We start from the raw sequence: 16,008 nt of genomic DNA, 5'->3' as shown, positions 1-16,008 counted from the left end.
TCGGCCCCACTGGCACCTCATTCATCACCTCCCCCGCTTACACCGAACTACTCCTGGGCTGGTCACAGAGGGACGCTGTTAACACCGGAGACCCACCGCACCAGCCCTCTGACAGCTCTCACCCCCTTCCCACTCTGCGCGGGAACACACGCCCCCGGCCGCGCCAGCCCTGCAGCTTCCCGGACGGCTCCGGCCTCGGTGCCTCCGCGTGTGCCGGGCCTCCTCGCAGCGGGGCGCCCTGTCTCCCTCCGCCGCTGTGGAGACAGTACCCCGTCCCCGCGTCTCCGAGGGCCGCTGCGGCCGCCAGCCGCCCCCTGACCGGCTCCGTGCGCGCACCCCGAGGCCCACGCCGCGCGGGAAGCAGGCGGGAAGCCTCGCTCGCGGGCCTCTGCGGCCCCGCCCCGCCGGCAGCCCTTCCGCCCGCCCCGCGCGGCATCTTGGGATTTGTAGTTCTGCCCCGGAAGGGCGGCCGCCGGCCCCCGCGGCCGCGCCTCCCCGACACTACAACTCCCACGGGGCAGCGGGACTCCGCTCCCGCACCCCCCAGGCCCGTAGGCCGCCTGCCTCGCTCGCGGCGGGTCCGCGGCCGCCGCGGGGAGGGGCGCGAAGATGGCGGACGCGGTCGCGGGCAGGGACAGGTGCGGGGAGCAGCGGCTGGTGTCGCTGCCGCTGTCCCGCATCCGGGTCATCATGAAGAGCTCGCCCGAGGTGTCCAGCATCAACCAGGAGGCGCTGGTGCTCACGGCCAAAGCCACGGTGAGGCAGGCCGCGCGGGGAGGAGGGAGCGGCGGGGGGGCCGGAACCGTCGCGCCCCGCCCGCCGCGCTGCCGGTTCGCCCCCCCCACCTCCCCGCCCGCGTCCCTAGCTGGCTCGCGGCGCGCGCGCGCCCCCGGCGTCTCGCCCTGTCCCCTCCCTTGCAGCGCGCGCCCCGGCGCCCGGCGCTCTCGTGCCCACCGCCCCGCCCACCTCGCGGCTCCCGCCCTCCCCCGCGCGCCGTTCCCGCCCTCCCCCGCGCGCCGCTCCCGCCTTCCCCTGCGCGAGGGCTGGGTGGTGGCGCTGCCTGACGCGACCTGACGCCTGCCTCCTGTGGCGTCCCTCCACGCGCGTCACCGCATTCTGGGCCGCAAAGCCTTCCGCTCTCCCGCTTCCGGCCTGTTCCGTGGTTTTCCGGCCCCAGCTCCTCGGGGTTCAGTGAGAGAGGCTTCCGGAGGTGCGGCCCGACCCGCCGCTCACGCACCCTGTCGGCGCGGCTCGGCCGGGTGTCCCCGGCCAGCACCGACCTCCGTTCCCCAGCCCCTGGTGCCAGCGCCGTCCTAGGTGCACAGAGACCAAGGTCTCTTTGGATTTGGCCTGGTCTGTAGCGCTCCAGCACCCTTGTGTCCCTGCTCGGGGCCATGCTTAAGCCTGCCCTGGCCTCTGCGCAGCCGCTGTGGTCGGAGTGCGGTGTCCCTGCGGAGCGCCGGGGCGGAGCCGAGTCCTCCCGCCGCCGATCCCGGGGCGCAGGCGTCCAGTCGTCCCATCAGCATGAGGTCCCGGGATGCCTAGATTCTTCGTGCGCTTTCTTTCCTTACCCCCCAACCCAGAGGGGCTGCAAGAGAGGCTCCGGCCAGGTGGTTGCTTTAGGGAAGGTGTTAGGGCAGAATGGGAATGTGGTCAGTTCTCAACCTCAGGCCTGACTGTTAACAGTTGTATGCCTCCACCGTAGACACTGTTTTAAAAGTGTGTTCCTGGGGCGCCTGGGTGGCTTAGTCGGTTAAGCGTCCGACTTTCGCTTAGGTCATGATCTCGCGGTTCGTGGGTTCGAGCCCCGCGTCGGGCTCTGTGCTGACTGCCAGCTCAGAGCCTGGAGCCTGTTTCAGTCTGTGACTCCCTCTCTCTCTGACCCTCCCCTGCTCACGCTGTCTCTCTCTCTCTCCTAGAAATAAATAAAAACATTAAAAAATTTTAAAAAAAAAATAAAAAAAAATAAAAGTGTGTTCCTGAGTCAAAGAGAATTTAAATGGTCCTTTGCTCCTTGGAGTCAAAACAAGAAAACCCCCCAAAAAACAAAACTATAGTTTTCACATGTTTAAAATCCACTGTTAATTTAAAAAATTTTTTTCCGTTAGAAATGTAAAATAACTTTAGGGAAATGCCCGCTTCCCCACCAACTTTGATACACCTTTGGGTTCTTTCTGACCTCCTACTTCTCCTTTCGCCGTGTTTCCTGTAAACCCAGGTGATCTGCAGTCATCTAAACAATGTTATTTTTAAAAATTATTTCTGTGGTAAGTGTTCAGAACATCTTTTTCATTTTACTTTTTTAATTTTGTTTTAGGAACTCTTTGTTCAGTATCTAGCCACCTATTCCTACAGACATGGCAACGGAAAAGAAAGGAAAGCACTCACTTACAGTGATTTATCAAATACGGCCGAGGAATCGGAAACCTTTCAGTTTCTTGCAGGTACATGGCCTTTGAAACATTCTGGTTAAAACAGACATAGTAATTTACAGCTTTCCCCCTGCTGCTTTCACGGAAATAGACTTTTTTTTTTTCTTGCTGCTTTCTCCAGGTGCCAAAGTTTACCATGACCTGGCACAGGAAGACATTATTAGTTTTGTCAGAGTGTGTTTGTAATGTGGTTCACCTAGAATGATAATGAGGTCAACAATCTGCACAGGGAGGTTTGGTTGGCTGGGTGAGCCTGGCTGACTCTTCCCACCGCAGGGAGAACTCTGGGCCGGTCTGCTCCGCCCCAGACACAGAGAAACTAGTAGTAGTTGTTGCAGAACGAGCTGTGGGCCACAGCTGAAAAAGCGCTTTTTAATCTTTCCCCCCGGGGCCAGCTGGCTTGTGTCAGGTAGATGGGACAGGCTTGCTCACAGTCGTTTCCAGCACACAGGAGCACAGGGTTTGCCGTCCGTGGAATGGAAACAGGCCTCTAATGTTGGTCAGGCAGCACAGTCGGAAGTCTGTCGTGTTTTGGAACCTATCCTATCCTAGAGTTCAAAGCAGGGACTCTCACATTCTGAAATTTGCAGCTGTGTTCATGGTCTGCCAAAACCAATTGCTGATGTTAGCTTTGTATTTTTAAGATATATTACCAAAGAAGATTTTAGCTAGTAAATATCTGAAAATGCTTAAAGAGAAGAGGGAAGAGGACGAGGAGGAGAATGACACAGATGATGGAAGTCACGGGGACGGAGCAGAGTCCTAAATCCACAGTCGGCCTGCTGAGCGCCCTCCTGGATTAGCACCACTGCTCTGAAGTAAGCGCGGCACCACGTGACTGTAGACTCCTCGTCAGAGACTTCAAGTACATTGTATGCGCTCCTGGCTGCAGCCCAGCTGCGGTGCCCGCGCCCTGGATGGTCAGCAGGAACGGAGCCCAGACAGCAGCCTTTCCCTGAGGGCCCCACGCTGCAGGCCTGGGAACGGGCGCACCAAGAAAGCCGCCTGTGCAGTCAGGCACTCCCGGTTCATCTGCCGCGGGTAAGCTGTAGAGGCAGACAAGTTGGCTTAACTTTTTAATTTACAGATAGATCTTTAAAGAGCTTCTAAACATCAGTTGTGTAAATTCAAAGATGAGTATTTGGAAATTAGTTCTTGTAAGCAACTAGATGTAGTTTGAGCTAAAAATATAGTTTATGGGTAGTATGTTACATTTGAAAATTTGACGATTTGTCTAAATACTGCATTTTTATTAACTGAAAAATAAATTGATTAGAAGCTGTACATAGTTTTATAGTAAATGCTTTGTGGAATTAGTTAGAGCCCTCTGTTGTTGTCACGTCTTGTTTGTTACCCGAGACTTCTGCAAAATTTAAAAAGAAGCATTTTTGGGGTGCCTGTGTGGCTCTGTTAGTTGGGCATCCAACTTTGGCTCAGGTCACGATCCCATGGTTCGTGGGTTCGAGCCCTGCGTCCATCACACACTGGCAGCGCAGGGCCTGCTTGGGATTCTCTCTCTGCTCCTCTCTGACTTATGCACACATTCTCTCTCCCAAAATAAATAAATAAACTTTAAAAAATAAATAAAAAGCATTTCTAACACTTTCTTTCCCAGAGGAAAAAATCTTGTTAATATTTCTATTTGTATTTGATTTAATTATCTCTACAATGGCATTTTTAATTTAAAAAAACTTTTTTTTTATATCTTTATTTTATTTTCAGAGACAGAGAGCGAGTGAGGGAGGGGCAGAGAGAGAGGGGGACACAGAATCTGAAGCAGCTCCAGGCTCTGAGCTGTCAGCACAGAGCCTGATGCGGGGCTTGAACCCATGCACCGTGAGATCATGACCTGAGCTGAAGTCAGATGCTTAACCAGCTGAGCCACCCGGGTGCCCCAGCATTTTTAATTTTTTGAATATTTATTTATTTTTGAGTAAGAGAGAGAGACAGTGACAGTGTGAGTGGGGGAGGGGCAGAGAGAGGGAGACAAAGAATCTGAAACAGGCTCCAGGCTCTGAGCTGTCAGCACCAAGGCTGACATAGGGCTGGCTGGAACTCACAGTCTAGAGATCATGACCTGAGCTGAAGTTGGATGCCTAACCAGCTGAGCCACACAGGCGCCTGTTTCTTAAAAACATTTTAAAACATTGTATATATATTGAAAATCTTAAAAAAAAAAAAGAAAGAAAAAGAAAATCTCTTATTGTTCATTGCACATAAAGTAATTGTTTTTATTGTTCACGAGAGACCACCATAAGCCCTGTTGGGTTTTTTCACCCCCACATAGGGTAAATTTTTAGTTCTTGTCCCTTTAGTCTCTTTTTTAAAAAAATGAATGATAGTTTACATCCAGTAAAGTCATCCTTTAATGTCTGATATGTTGGTTATGTAAACAATCAATATGTAGGACAGTTCTGTTCCCCAAATACTCCTCTGTACCCCCCAGAGCCTGTTCACTTACTCTCTGGTACCTACTGATGGTTTTCTGTTCCTCTTGTTTTTAAAATTTGTTTAAAAAATTTTAATTTCTTTTAATGTTTAGTATTTTTGAGAGAGAATAGCACAAGTGGGGGAGAGGCAGACAAAGAATCTGAAACAGGCCCCAGGCTCTGAGCTGCCACCACAGAGTCCTGTGCAGGCCTGAACCCATGAACCATATCTTGACTTGAACCGAAGTTGGATGCTTGACTGAGCCCCCTAGAGCCCCTATTTAAACATTTTTAGAAATCCACGTTTTGGTGTACCATTCTGAGCTTTGACAAACTTAGGGTTGTGTAATCACAAGGTACAACAGTTCTGTCACCTCCCCACAAATTCCATCATGGTCAAGATTCATTCCACCTCTTTACCTTGACAATCCCTGAACTATTCTTTACCCATAGAGGAGTCAGCAAACTTATTCTGGAAAGGGCCGTAGTGAAGATATTTTAGGGGTGCCTGGGAGGCTCGGTTGAGTGTCCTACTCTTGATTTATACACAGGTCATGATCCTAGGGTTGTGGGATCGTCAAGCCTGCTTGGGATTCTCACGCTCCCTCTGTCTCTGCCTGCCCCCTATCCCCTGCATGCGCTCAAAAACAAACAAACAAAAACCCCCATTTTCAGTTTTGTGGCCTACATAATCTGAAATCACTGTTGAACTAGGCTATTGTAATATAAGCAACCATGGATAATACGTAAAGGAGTGAGTATGGCCATATTTCAGTGGAACTCCATTTCTGGACACTGAAATTTGAATCTTCTGTAATTTCCATGGGACGTGAAATATTATTTTGATCTTCTTGAAACATTTAAGAATGTAAAAACCATTTGTATGGGCCATAAAGGAACACAATGGGCTGGCTTTGGCTCACAGACCATGGTTTGCTGACCAGTCTTTCCCATGTCACATAAATGGAATTCTAGTGTACAGAGCCCGTGAACCCTTGCAGCATAATGCACAGGGCAGGGGCTGGGGGAGGTGGGGTTTCATGTTATTGCAGATCCCACTGCTTTTTGTTGCCAAGTAGGCTCCCCCACTCTGGAGATATAGTTTATTCGTTCCCCGGGCCAACAGATAATCCCCAATTTGGGTTGTTTCCAGCATTGATGATTACAAATAAAGCCCTAGAAAAATTTGTGGCTAGGTTTTGGGCAACATAACATGTCTCTGTGCTTGAATGTACACTTGGGAGTGCAGTTGTATATTTAAGTTCATAAGAAAGTGCCAGACTTCTGTAGTGGCTGTACCATTTTGTATTCCCATCAGTAGTGAAGGAGTCTGACTCGCTCTGTGTCCTCCGCAGAACTTGGTAGATTTTTGTTTTTTTTTAACTTTAGCCACTTTAATGGGTATAGGTTTTAATTTGCATTTCTCTAATAACAAACGTTGAGCATCTTATTATTTGCTTATTTACCATATTTTCTTTGGTAAAGTGTCCATCATATCTTTTGCCCATATTTTTATTGTTTTTTGTTTTTTTTTTAGTTGCGTTTTGAGAACTTCATATATTCTGAAAACAAGCCCTTTGCTTGGATTGTGTGATTTGCAAATATTTTCTCCCAATCTGTAGCTTGTCTTCCTTCTCTTGGTAGCATCTTTCAAAGAACAGAAATAATGATTTCTTGATGAGAAGTTCTTAATTTTGAGGAAGTCCAGTTTATCAGTTTTTTCTCTGGGGGTCTTGCTTTTCTGATTGTATCTGAAAACTTGTCATCGAACCCAAAGTCACAAAGACCTTCTCTGTGTATCTGTTTAAGTGCCATGCACGGTCCCTAGTATCTGTGCCCCAGGACACGATGCTATTGAAGAAATCCCCGGAAAAGTACTCACTGGGTTATGTTTGGCTGAACATTCTTAACTCATCCTAACTATTTCCGACCCAGTTGTTCTGGAGCTCTCTCTCCTTGGCTCCTCCTTAAGCCACGTGCCAGTTTGTTATAGTAGCTTCCTCACTGGTTTCCTCGTCATCTCTACAGCCTTCCTCTTCATTTTCTGTACCGGTAACAGAATATCAAAACAGATTTGTGAAGATTAATCTTTTCTTAGTCAGAAATGTTAAAGTAGCTACTGGGAGCCAAGTCTCTTCTAATACTGTGTACATTTTATTGAATCCTCCCGTCAACTTGTACAGTGTCTGCGTTTTACAAAGAAGGGAACGGAAGGTCAGGTCAAGGAACTAGTCCAGGACATATCTAGGAAGTGGCAGAAATGGGGTTCAAATCCCAGCCTACTTCTTTACTGGAGCATACAGCTTAAAAAGGACTGTTTCTCCCCACTTTGTGGCGTACGTTCTTGGCATTCAAGGCCCCGAACACTGATCTTACTCTGTAGATGCTATAGTTTTCCTACCTTAACCTTCCATTCCTCTCGGTGTGGGCTCCTCATCCTCTGTGGCACAGAAACACCCTCTGGGCAAGCAGCTTGCTTTTCTGAAATTGTTTTCTAATTCATGTAACAGTCACTGTCATAGGTTTATTTATTTACTTCGATAGAAGCACGTAAATGGGAGCGGGGCAGAGAGGGAGGGAATCCCACGCAGACTCAGCACTGTTAGTGGAGAGCATGACTTGGGGCTTGATCTCATAAGCAGGGAGGTCATGACCTGAGCTGAAATCAAGGGTTGGATGCTTAACCAACTGAGCCTCCCAGGAGCCCCCCCATCATACAGTTTTAATAGTTAGGTTTTTCTAGTCAGATCATGACTGTAATGCTTCTGGCCACTCAGTAAATGAGAATTAAACAGCAAGAATGTAATAAAGTAAGCCCATATTGATTAAAAGATTATAGCGCTCTCATCATTTTCTTATATTCTTCTAGTAGCAGCTAGATGTCCCACGGCCAGTGGGCACAAAAGTGTTATGTGGTTTTTGACAATAAGTCAGTGAGAAGTACAGGGTTCTGGATACGTTAGACAGCGGTGGTGGGAAGAACTTCATCTTGATTTTGTCAGGAAACGGAAAAAAAAGACTGGAACAAAATACAGCAGAAGTTTTAAGACTATCTGTCAGTGTTGTGATTATAATTTAACATTTTCATCTTTATGTTCCTATGAATTTTCACATTCTCTGTAATTAATACATATTAAAAATCAGAAAATAACGCTCACCAAGAAAAAAACCTTGGCCTGCTTTAGCAACAACGTACAGTATCCTAGGGTTTTCAGTCATTGTTTGGCTTGAGTCTAGCCCTCCTTTCCCAACAGCACGTACTCTTTAGGATACAGATTGTGGGAGTCATGAACAGCCCAGAGCGAGGCCACCAGGGCCTTCAAGAGCTGCAGCAGTATGTGTAACCCGTGCAGGGCGCAGGGGGTTGTGACGCACCAGAATGAGAAACCCGGATGTGCTCAGTTCTGATTCCCACACAGCGTGGACCCCAGGGCTCGCATTTGATTGGAGCTTAGTTCTACGGCTTTTTACTTCATCCTTTCTCATGGCCTTTAGAGTAGAAACACCTCACTTCCCCTAGATACCACATTTGTTTTTCTAGTTCATTCCTGTGGTTTTCATCCCCCAAACCCAAATTCTCAGGGAGTAATGCTTAGTCCTTTTGAGTTTTTGAATACATTGTTCAAGGAACAGGTCCAGTACTTGCAGACAAGGCCTCTAGACGTCCACCGTGGGCGGCATGCCCCTGCCTTGGAAACCTGGAATCTTAAACCTTAACCGAAGAAAGTGCCTGAGTAAAATCTGTGAGTAATTGAGGATCTTTGGGAGAGGCAGCTGTAAATATGAGGAATTTTATTTTACTTTTTTGCTGACATACTATGAGGCAAAACAAAATTGACACCATACAAAATAACTTTATAAAATATCATTCACATCATATTTTATCAGATTTACAGCATTCTGTGCATGTTAAGGGTTACGTAAGGAGGTGAAAAAACACTATGCCAAACTTTTAGTATTAGTTTATATACACACAGTAAGAAACAAAACAAGTAACTGTTAGGTTTTCCATGAATTTATTGCAAAAATAGTGCAAACTACTTAACCTAGTAAGCTGTAAAACAGACTCGAAAGGACCCAGCTAAGCTTGAACACGACAATAGATGCTCAGTGTCTCAGCCTTTGGCGCTCTTCACCAGTTTGTCTTTCGTCCATCAAGACCACTCGCCATCCGGTGGGTGAGGGTGAGTGCCGGGGATGGAGAGACGTGAGGACTGGCTCTTCAGAGACCAGACCGTCCGGCTGCCTGACGCCAGCGCTTCCTTTAGGATCATGCTGCTTACTCAATGGCAGTTTTGTGAGGTCTGTGTTGAAAAGGTTAAGATGCCATAATGTTAAGTCTGACCTTAGAAATCAGCTATCCAACCTCTTGATGACACGGAGAAAAGAATTAAGGAAGCAGCATGAACAGAAAGGACTGGGAACATTATTGTCTGCTTGCACACACGGTATCCTTTTTCTCAGGTATATTTGGGTGAAGTAGTATACTAATGGTGGGCAACCTTTGAACCAGATACTGAAGTTAAAGAGACAAAAACAAAGGATAATGTATCCCGACAAGAGTATAACTTTAAAATTTCGTTCAACAGTCTATTGGGGTCCACAAAGCATAGATCTAAACAAAATAATAAGAGCAAAACAAAATGCTACATAGAAAAGCTAAAGAAACAAAATGCAGCATATTCAGGTTCTTTTTCTTGAGGTACCTGTATAAATCTAATCACCCGCCCCAGAGTACTCTTGTTGGGTAAAAGAACAGAACGCTTACTGGTGAGCCAATTGCGGGGCGTTTCTCACCACTGAGAAAGTGCAACGGCGCCGATCTGTATATGCAGCATACTGAAGGATGAGCGACTCTTTACAAAATAGAGCTCAAGTACTGACCTGACGGACGCTTAACAATGAGAACATTTAACTAGAATCATCCCAGTTTTTGGAGATCCTGCAGCAAAAAGCCTCCCAAATCAACTTTCAGAGTTTTGCCACTAAGGAATGTTGGTTCTCTTGTAAAATTCAGAGATCTCTTTAAAATAGTAAAACTATATACTACAGGAAAGAGCCCTAATTTTTATTTCTTATTGGTATAAAATCAAATTCTTAAGACTCCAAAATATTGTGTTACCTCCAAAGAATTAAGTTAAAAAAGATCACCACAGTAGGAAAAGTCTAGAATTGTAAACTGCCAAATATAAAAGCATGGAAAGTCACCGATCTCCTACCTTAGTTTCTCAACCTGCCAGAAAGCTTGCCTAACTTAGGGCAACCCCCGGGCTGTTGCTGAACGCAAGACTCCCCACCCCCCACCCCACTCTCCGGTCTGCTGCCGCCCCTGCCCCCTCACACCCGCTGGCTGCCCATGGTCACAAACACCTCCACCTCCACTGGGAGAGACGAAATCGACAACAGTCCATTTGCTGCTTATGAAATAAATGTATAAAAGATGCCAGAGGCAGAGGGGGGCACGGACGGCAAAACCCGCAACAGTAAGAGTACGTGGGACTTGGCTCTGGCTGCCCCTTCATTGGCACAGAAAATGAAGAGAGAGCTTTGAGTATATGCATAGAAGAGTTTGGAATTTGTTTGTAAAATGGTAATTTGCTCTTGGACATTTTTTTTTCTTTTGACAAAAGGGCAGTTGGGATTTCAGTTGTAGCTTACTAGTTAGAAGGTAACCAGTTGGCTGGGGGCAACCTATCAAATTCCATTGCCAATTGGGCTTTTTGTCCCCACCTGCAATGTAAGAATTTTAATTTCAGACTTTTTCAATGCATTAGGATTCAACACAAAAGGCACAAAATAAATAAAAAGATTGTTAAATAAACGGAAATTATGATTTCAAGCTTTGTGTGGAGTTGTATCTTGCTGTTTGGTTACTTTTTCCAATTTAATTTGACAGACTTAGTAAATAGCACCCAACTGTTTAACTGAGGTAGATCCACATTGTAAAGAAAGCTGGGTCCCCTCCATTTTATGTCTAAGTTTAAGATGCTTTTACAAAAACAAAAATCCATATAATCCTATGCAGAAGCGATGGCAGGTGGCACTACCTGAAGAAAGCTTAGAACGTGAGCAGGTTCAGTAAGATTCATGCCCAAATCACACTCTCCATTTGCCATAAATAAACCTCAGACTGGAGGGAAAAAAAAAAACCAAACATTTAGAAGTTAACCCTGAAAAAGTCTCTAGACTTTCAGAATAGGTCATTTTGACTGACTGCCACAGAAATGCACAATGGTCCGTTTTCATCGAACAGTGGCGACAGCCGTGCCAGAGTAGAGAGAGCGAGAGAGAGATGTGGATCACCGGAAGTTTCCCTTTGTAACTCTAGCGAAGAGACTGGTTGATTCAGGACAGCATCTGGATCTGAACAGTTTAAACCCACTCTGCCTAATATTTTTGCATACTCTGAAACTTAAAATTTTAACATCTGATTAAGGCTTGATTTAAAGTGGCGTTACCACCTCGTGTCATGCAGGCATTGGACATCCTCAAAACACACGGAATGGTAGTGAACAAAAGACAAGGACGTAAGCCTCCGAATCGTATTTAGCAGGTACTGTAATTTTATACTTAATTTTACAATTCATGTAGCAAATGAGAAATTATACAGAGAGGCCAATGTATATAAATCCTAGTTTGTACAGGAACTTTCAGCTTACAAAACAGCACTGCACAGTTTCTCTATTGCAAGCACACGACAGTGTCACAGAGACCACCGCACAGGTATGAACGGTCCGTTGACAGTACGCAGAGTACCGCCTGAAACGAGGCCCTGTAGCTGCTCAGCTTCTTAGGAAATAGTAAACTTTCAATGGTCACAATACATTTTGATTCAAAATATCTTCAAAAATGTTTTATTGTGGGGGGAAAATTAAGAAGGGGCAAGATCTACCTAATGGAACTTTTGAATTCATTTTTGGTTCTTTTTCAATTATTTTATAAAAATAAAATAAAACTAGAAAAGTTGATAAAACTCAGGGTTAAAACCCCTAAATACATATTAGGTAAGTGATCTAAAGTGTATCAGAGGTAAGAAAAATCTGGATTTAGACACTACATTCTTTTCTTGTATTTAGTGAGTAGCCACTTTGCTGCACAGAAACTTAACAATTATTCTCTTAAAACTTTTTAAAAAGTAAAAACTCACTTGCCTCTATAGTTATAAAACATGAATTCATACCTTCGGCAACTACATTAAAATCCATTATCAAACTCAGGACTCAAATATCCATTTAGTGCTAAACTATATACTCTCAGGATTTTAGTCACGTGTATATTTGGCTTTGAAGAGGATCCAAAATTATGAATGTATCCTCCCCTCTGCAGCCAGCACCTCTGCTGAGGGAACGACCATTCACTGTCTTTCAAAAAGGAGAGTTTGGGAGAAGGAAGGGCCAAGAGGAGCCACCAAGAATGGATTTCTCTGCATTTAAAAAATAAATACCATTGGATTATTTCCCCCACTCAAAAGTAATAAAATCATCCTTGACAGGGTAAGGTGTTTTTGAATTAGACCATCAGCCAAGAAACTGCTCAAAACCTGGCTGGGGCAAGTTAAGAGATAAAAACTGCATTTTAGGTACGTCAAAATCGGGAGTCCTCCATGCACGGCTCACCCAAGTCAGCAGCTTCCCCGCGCGCCACACAGAACAGAGCAACGTTAACGAAAAGCATCCCAAGGTAAGGACAGTAGGACTGAATAGCACCTTACGTCTGAGGACTTCACACGCAATTTACCAGAGACACGATTCCAATTCCTTTTCTAAAAATCTACTTCCATTACACTAAATACTCTTGTTGAGTGACTATGAGGACAAAACCACCAGGTTTTGCTTGACAGTCATGGTCAATGCCTGACGAAAAGATGGATCTTGCGCCGATTTCCCGGAATCCCCGCAGATTTGGACTTGGGAAGGAAATCCTGCAACTACAAGAACCTAATGTTTTCTGACACGAGACAGTGTGTACGGGCATCACAGTTTACGAAGTCAGGAGCTGAGGCGCAAACGCAGCTTCAAAGGCAGAAGAAGGTCAATGACTGACTTGTGGAATGATACAGGCTTACCTCCCAAAGAAAACGCAACCCTAACATGATTCTGAAAGGACACTGAGGACCGGACTTTTAAAGGCACAGAGGCTGAAACTGGGTCTTCCAGAACATGCTCAGTCTGGTACTGACAACCAGAAGAAGGCCTGGTGCCACCTGCTTCCTGGGCCAGAGGGACCTGCCCTCTCCCGCCCCCCAGATTGTTCCCACAGGCTCTAGAGTTCAAAGGAGCCTCAGCTCCCCAACACAAGCACCTAGGTCTGCCAAGTGGTGCCAAGGAGCCACACAGTTGGCCGGCATCGCACCCCCGGGGCCCGATGCTGTGGGTGGTCTTGGGATCAACTCACGGTGTTAAGGACCTTGATTCAAAAGGTACTTAATGAGGGTGGCCTCACATCTCGTTCCTGGAGACATCTGAGGGGGAAGAGTTAATATTTGGTGTTTTAGCTTTAACTCTTTCATATCAACCAATGAGAAAAAAGTGTTAACAAAAGCACCAGTAATCTTCAGCTCCCTCTTTTAAAACAATTTTTCATGAATGCAAAAATGGTGGTGAGGCCCACCCCAGGATTCTGGACACATTTATGCACAAAACTGATGGGCAGATCTGAGTTTAACAGTTCACATTACTGAATCAAAGAGTGGGCCGCCATGCAGTGTCCCCAGAAAATGCCCTGAACGGGATTCTGGTCGAAGAGGAGGCCAACCCAGAGCACCCAAGCAGTTCCAGAAGCAGGTCAACAGACATTGAGGGTGCCCACCCTGAACGCCCGTGCATCTAGGGGAGGGCTGTGTCTACAAAACAGTGTAGTTGTGGAATTATAAAACATTCGTAGAAAGACTGCAAAGGACACTTAGCTCTTTCAGAATTAAAGCACGCCACACATCATAAAAAGCATCAAAACCCAAAACGACAATGCTAAAGGCAAAAACTTCCAGGTCATGTTACATTTGGAACCTCTCTAGGCCAAAGTCAGTATCTGATGAGCGTCCAGTGAGAGAGAAGAGCAACCTCCATGTCCCCAGATGCCCGTTCCTGCAAAACCGGGAATTTAAGAGCAAACCAACGGATGTGTTTTGGAGCAAATGCGACGAGAACTTAACGAACCTAAAGACAAGAGGTGAAGAGGGCAGAGGGCGATCCCGATGGACCCACAGTAGCATGTGGGCAAAGGACATTCTGACGGCAAAGTGGTTAATCACAAGGAGGGCTATTCAGAGCGGTAGGTAACAGACTCTCAGGCCAGACTGCCTGTGAGTTAGCGTCAGATGACCCAGGGTGCCCCGGCAACTCCGACTTCAAGATGCTGGCCGTGGACCCTTATGCTCCTTTCAAACAAAGGGACATGGACTTGGATAGAACATTTTGCTTTTAAACTGTAGATCATTTTTTAAGCAGGGAGTGACAGTAACTCAAGGTTCCAAGGTCAAAGGCGATGATGACCGCACTGTTTTCTGCGACCACACGGCCACTTTAGATGGATTATTTTTGCACAAGAGTTGGTGTTCAAGCACCTTCGTGATTTTACAGAGCGTGTAAAAAGGGAGGAGAGCACAGAGGGAGCCATTTTCAACCCATTCACAAGTGAAGCAGAGAAGAAAGTGCTTTCTTACAGCAAACAGGAAAGCCAACAAAGCCGGGACGGCGGGCCACTTTGGGGTCTCGCCGCACATGCCCCTGCATGGAGATGCTCCCGCCAGCACACGGCAGGCCAGTGCGGGGGGCTCTTCCCTTTGATTCGTGCTGGACGCTTAGAGCCCTAAGATGGAGCTGGGCAGCCCCAAGGAGTCCCCGGCCCACGGGTCACAGTATGGCACACACATTTTCAAGCCAGAACTGAAGAGAGAGATGTTCACAATTCAGTTTATTCAGGCAACGTTTTGGCTGTTTTCAGTGTGGATAGCTACGCTGAAGAGCAAAACATGAATCTGTTGAGAATTCAGAGGTAGCCTTTATCTGCATTTATTTATTTATTTTAAACTAAAAAGGTATTTAGAAACCACCTTCTGTAGTGATTTGGCTAAGCCAATACATTCACTTTAGACAATAAAATGGCAAAACATAACCAAAAAAGCATTAAGGAGGGCACCACGATGGCATTGACGCTACATTAACACACACTCGTGACTGATTTCGGTCTAGAAGCTCCTTGTGTGTCTGGTACTGAGTAGCCTGACCGCAAACAATTACACGCAGTGGGCTGTGGGCTGGAGCACACACCTCCCATCTAGCAACATCACAAGGCATAAAGGAACAGCGCTGGATTTCAGGTCTCTCTAGCATCGATGGGCTAAGCCACAAATGACGGTTTTGACACAAGTGATGTCATGGCTTTAAAATGATGGCTGACCGAAGAGAAGTGAGGGAGGCCCTCAATGGCTAGCAACATTGGCCACACAGATGCTTCCTATCCAAACTGTCAGATGCTGGATAGAACTGGAAGAAAATGCTTTAAGGAGCCATGAAAAACAACCAGGAATTAAACAGACCAAAGAGAGTGTTTAAAGGATTTATAATTAATCCTCTTAAAATTAAACCTTCAGACCTCAAGGGGAGAGCACACTGTCCTTTCAACAGACTGCAAACTTCCTTTCTGAAAAACAAGAAAACGAGGCTAATTTGTCCTTCATGAATGGTCAGCAGACACAAGACTAAAGAGGCAGAGTGAAGTCCACGCAACTCTAACACGTAATACTGAAAACGTGGCAGTACCCTACAACAGGGCGACACGCTGTGTTCATATCATGTTTGCGGCCCTAAATCTATTTACAATCATTTCAACAAGTACAGCAGATGCAAGGTTGGACATAATAAAAACGAAGTTGTCAAAAAATCAGTGCAATTGAGTTCAAAATCTTCCTTACAAAAGAGTCAGCGTGTGTGTGTAACGCAGATAGCCCCATTACAAAGTCACACGTGCACCGTGTCTACACTGAAGAGAACGTCACTGCAGCTGAGACCGCAGGCAGGGCAGCTTGAGGGAGAAGAGTCTTGGTTACTTTGGGGAAGGGCTTAAAATATAAATAAACTATTTGCATTCGGAAAGTGAGGCATATGAACACTGAGGAAGTTTCTATTTACTGTACATTCCTTTTCTCA

The 16,008-nt window shown here is 46.2% G+C and overlaps 1 protein-coding gene across 1 annotated transcript; it reads left to right on the top strand.

Moving 5' to 3' along the window:
* Positions 1-498: 498 nt before the first annotated feature.
* CHRAC1 (chromatin accessibility complex subunit 1) lies at positions 499-3,754 on the top strand. The gene is made up of 3 exons (XM_039232945.1): positions 499-756; positions 2,318-2,444; positions 3,077-3,754. Exons 1-3 carry the CDS (start codon positions 610-612, stop codon positions 3,196-3,198), a joined length of 396 nt encoding a protein of 131 aa, XP_039088876.1. The 5' UTR covers positions 499-609; the 3' UTR covers positions 3,199-3,754.
* Positions 3,755-16,008: the final 12,254 nt, after the last annotated feature.

This window comes from Hyaena hyaena, unplaced genomic scaffold (genome assembly GCF_003009895.1).
Source record: "Hyaena hyaena isolate Hyena2069 unplaced genomic scaffold, ASM300989v1 scaffold_69, whole genome shotgun sequence".
NCBI classification, from domain to species: domain Eukaryota; kingdom Metazoa; phylum Chordata; class Mammalia; order Carnivora; family Hyaenidae; genus Hyaena; species Hyaena hyaena.
This window is presented reverse-complemented; position numbering and strand designations above follow the sequence as displayed.